General features: G+C 30.0%; 2 protein-coding genes across 2 annotated transcripts in view; one reads left to right on the top strand and one right to left on the bottom strand.

Annotated features, from left to right (window-relative positions):
• The window catches only part of LOC108747240 (signal transducer and activator of transcription 5B), a 9,732-nt gene extending 7,878 nt beyond the window's left edge, over nucleotides 1-1,854 (top strand). The window contains exon 10 of the mRNA XM_018484604.1: nucleotides 1,276-1,854. Within this exon, the coding sequence (XP_018340106.1) occupies nucleotides 1,276-1,465 (190 nt within the window). The 3' untranslated portion in view covers nucleotides 1,466-1,854. The remainder of the gene's footprint in view (nucleotides 1-1,275) is intronic.
• Nucleotides 1,855-3,930: 2,076 nt separating this feature from the next.
• Nucleotides 3,931-4,450, bottom strand: part of LOC108747250 — a 7,600-nt gene continuing 7,080 nt past the window's right edge. The window contains exon 10 of the mRNA XM_018484626.1: nucleotides 3,931-4,263. Coding sequence (XP_018340128.1) covers nucleotides 4,014-4,263 — 250 coding nt within the window. The 3' untranslated portion in view covers nucleotides 3,931-4,013. The remainder of the gene's footprint in view (nucleotides 4,264-4,450) is intronic.

The raw sequence follows: 4,450 nt of genomic DNA, 5'->3' as shown, positions 1-4,450 counted from the left end.
AGATTAAACACATTCAAGAATTATAAACGTCAAAATAATGTCATTTTGAGAATGAAATAAGGGCAACTGGATCATTATCTATAGCATGAACAAAGTCTGATTAATCAGCTATCTATATAAATTTAGTATTAAAGGGCATTGCTATTGTGCATTAACTTATCAATAATGAAATGTTAATAATTTGTGAGAAGATTCTAAGTTACTATAATATTATAAAGTGCTTTTGTACGCACAATTTCAATTTTATATATCATTAAATTTCTATATTTAGTTTATGCATTAAGTTATATAATTGGTAAAAATGCGATCTCTGTTTTCTACTTTAATTTTTTAATATTGTTTATTTTTTAAACACATACATATACAACACACATTGTGTAATTACACACAAATTTTTATAACCAAAACATTTAAAAGTTATCAATAAATTTAACGAATACTTTATTTCAGCAGATTTAATTCGTTTTTATCGTTGAAATGATTCTGTTTCGACTATTTGTACAATCATTGTTACGGACCATTGAGAAATATTGATTAAAAATTAGGATGATATTAATCTTTTCGACTGTTAAATATTTTTTAAAAAATGCAATGATTCATTTTTTTAATGCAACGGCTTATTCAAGGCTTTAATGTAGCTTTTATATACTTATACAAATTTTGCATATTGTAGCTTATAATATTGCGTACATAGCGTAAACATTCGCGTGTTAAAGAGACATCACGTTTAGAAAAACATGTGCGCAGATGTGCTACTCATATAAGATCGCTGTGTCTGTAAAAATAAAAAAAGGCAAAGGTCTGGAGCAAGCCGGTACAACCACAACAGAATGTTCGATACTGTTCTGCAAAATGCAGCTCCAATCACTCGCAGCTGGCAATTGAGTAACGTTATTGCTCGCGAATTCATTAGAATGATATTGCCGTTTCATTTCTCTCGTGCACCACACGAGAAACAACGGAAAAAGATTATTTACAATTTTCCATTTTACTTTTCTCGGAGATGATAAGTGACCGATGTGCAAACTTAATTCTGGGTTGGGCTCTTGTGGTTGTTATTCATACTGCCTTCGCCGTGTTGTACCGGCTATCCCGGCTTTAATCGGTCACCATCGAAAAAATAGCAAAAAAAAAACGATACATGTTCTCAGATTGAAAAAAAAAGATAGAATGAAAGGAAAGATATGGAGGAAAAAGAGGGATAGATTTAAACCTACGATAATTTTGATTATCGAGGATTGCCAGTGATTGGGGTTGTGTTTTGATCTGTGGTAGCTACGCTCCGGGTCTCGGCCAGTCAGGCGTTGGGCAGCCAGGTTCGGACATGGACTACATGGAGAATATGGAGATGATTGGTAACAACGAATTGCCGTCGATTGACGAAAATCTCAACTTGGATCACTTGAGCTCCTTCAACTTCGACTTCATACAGTCTACATACAACCAATCTACCAAGCTGCAATAGGAGGTATGCTTATGAAATACCCCATTGTCCCTGAGACGGCATCCGCCGTTGCATGTTTAATCCCGATCTTTCTCCGATCTCTATTTATCAGTCACGCCGAAACGCACCGGAGGCAACGAAATGTATCGCGAATTGTTAACAGGGGAGGGATATTAATGTATCCTAGAATGATACAATTGTGTTTCTTTTTTTCTCTCCTCTTCTTTTATAATAATCATTCATAGCCAGTGTTTTTTATAGTTACAAAATTGGCATTCTTAGAAGATTATAGAAAGATCAAGTTGTTATCACTTTTATCTAATATGATATATAGTATGTAATATATCTCTGTTGATCTTGTTCTCTTATACTCAAGTTGCACTGACTGAGCAATATGTCCGAGAATTTTTGCGTAAATTATATTGATGCAATTCATTATTAAATAGATACGAAGTAAAATATTTGTATCTAATAGAAGTATCTATTTGTATCTAATAGATCCGAATATTTGTATCTATTTAATGAATTGAATTGTTACGACAAAAATTGTGATTTTTTTCCGTTAATATTTTGTTTTAATGAAAAAACAAGCAATTCTTAAATTCAGTGTTTTTATACTCCAAATTCATATTTATTGATTTTTTTTATAGGAGCAACCAAAAATTGTTTTTTTTTTCATATTCCGTTAATTTCATTAATTTTATTGAATCGTCTCCTTTTGTACTCTTTATTTGTATCATTTGTTTTGTAACGTTTATCAATGTAATTTAAGTTCTTACACAATATAAAAGAGACTTAGTACAAAGATTTATATATTATTGTCTATAACGTATGAAGTGCTAAGAGAGCACATGTAATTATAAATAGAATTGTATTTCGCTTGTGAATAGCAGGTATCTATAATATCTATATTACATTTATATATAGAATTATGTCTAGAGATTGATATAACAATTATTTTTGTTAAATATTTAGATCATTTTATAGAAAACATTTTAACGAAATAGTATAAATCACGTTATTTCTTTCTTTTATAATAACTTGTATAATTACGTATTATACATGTATTTACACGCGAATTGGTTTTACGTCTTTAGAGAATTATAAAGAAAAAAGCAAAATCCTTATTGCTTGTCTAATTCAAATGTTTAAGATTTGATAAAGATTCGAAGTGAAAATTTTAGAAGATATACTTATACAAACAATGCATAGATCATTTCCACGATCACCTAGTCAAATTGCATTTTGGATTTTAGAAAGAAGACATGGAAAACAGGAAATCAGTTAAATTTTTAGTTTTGTTGCATTTTGTTCAGTTATACAGAAAAATAATGTTGAAAGAAACGATAGCGCGTGTTACATAGATTTAAAAGTGCATTGTGTGATGTAATCTAAAATAAGTGCCTTGCGCATTTTTAAACTTTGTATTCTGCAATTTTTCGGCAAGTTCTGCAAAGATCTCGTCGAGTTAAGTGTAAATCATTTTAACTAATTTTTAAGAAGTTTTTTTTATTTCAGTGATATCTTAAGTTTCTAGGACCTACGTATATTTCAATAAGATAAGTTATCTTTGAAAAATAATTTAGGATGTTCTTGCGAAGGTTTTTTGGATTGAAATCTTAACATCAATTTTTAGAATTATTTTTAGAAATAAGGAATATTTCATAGAATATGAGATAAAGAGAAGGGAAAAAGTAAGAAGATTAAGATTTCTTAGAATTTACACAAAATCCTCTTACTTTTTAACTTCACACTATATCAGCTATAATAACTTTAGGTTATTATAGGTATAAATTACTATGGTGCCCTATTCCCTCCCCTGTATATTTTACGATATAACGTATGTTACACGTAACACGTATGTTTAAACGTGGAATAAAGTATATTGTAAAACAAAATATAATGATTGTTCAATTATTTTCTTTCTATTTTAACAGATATCCATCTCATGCTGGAACAAAGTAGCGCGGCTTTGTGATATATAACTTTTGATTTGTTTTATAAATTTTAGATACTCTTCTATCACAACAGAACATTTTTCCATCAAAAAAGTTTGTCAATTTATAAGTAAAATGGCAAGGCAGGAAAATCGAATTCGGGTTTTTCGCTCTTGATAGACGGTTACTATAAAGCTATTCAACAGCCGCGCGGCTGTTTATTACTGTAACTATATTTAGAATAGAATTCACGATTTACTCGATGTACTTTCCGTACTCGAAATCTCTAGAAGAAAGATGTAAATTCTTGATTTCATCTGTATTATTAATTCATTAATTAAATTTTTAAGAATTAATTATAGTTAATGCAATCGTTTCTGTTTTTGACCAGCACAGTTTTTTAGCAATTATTAACTTTCTCAGAAGAAAAAAACTTTAGTATACTTGAAATAAATATTGAAAAATTTAAACAATGTAATTGCTTTTTACTCTAAAATAATTTTATTCATAATAATATGAGGTTCCCAAAAATAAGGAACATCACTTATTGTGGATTTAAAATAATATCGAAATAGATTGCAATTTATCTTCAGTATAGATAGACACAGTAGATGATTTCAATCTAAAAGCAGTTAACATGCTGCTGTCGAGGTAGACGAAACATCCTGTTTGTCAATTGGACAAGGACATTCTGTCGAATCATCCTCGACATAATGACCTGGTATGGGATAACTCATGTGATAGATCGTGTCGCTGACCATCGGCTGTTCTGGAGCTTGATATTTGCTCTTTTGAGCCCATGGAAATTCTTCTTTAGGTTTCGGCGTCCACGTTTGGTATGATAATTTATTTATTGTCTCGCTATCGATCTTAACTTCTGGCCTGGATAGAATGCATCGCAAGATCAATTATGATTTTATAACTCAAAGTGTGAAAAGATTTAAAAGACGAAACAAGACTCTAATAACTCGCTCTAATTATATGTTGTAAATATATAGCTAAATTAAATGGATAAAGAAATTAATTACAGAGTCAAACAATTTAAAGACGAAACAATTAAAGAAGAAAC

The sequence above is a fragment of the Trachymyrmex septentrionalis genome, unplaced genomic scaffold, assembly GCF_001594115.1.
Source record: "Trachymyrmex septentrionalis isolate Tsep2-gDNA-1 unplaced genomic scaffold, Tsep1.0 scaffold196, whole genome shotgun sequence".
Taxonomy (NCBI): Eukaryota; Metazoa; Arthropoda; class Insecta; order Hymenoptera; family Formicidae; genus Trachymyrmex; species Trachymyrmex septentrionalis.
Note: the sequence above shows the minus strand (reverse complement) of the source record. Positions and strands in the feature narration are given on the sequence as shown.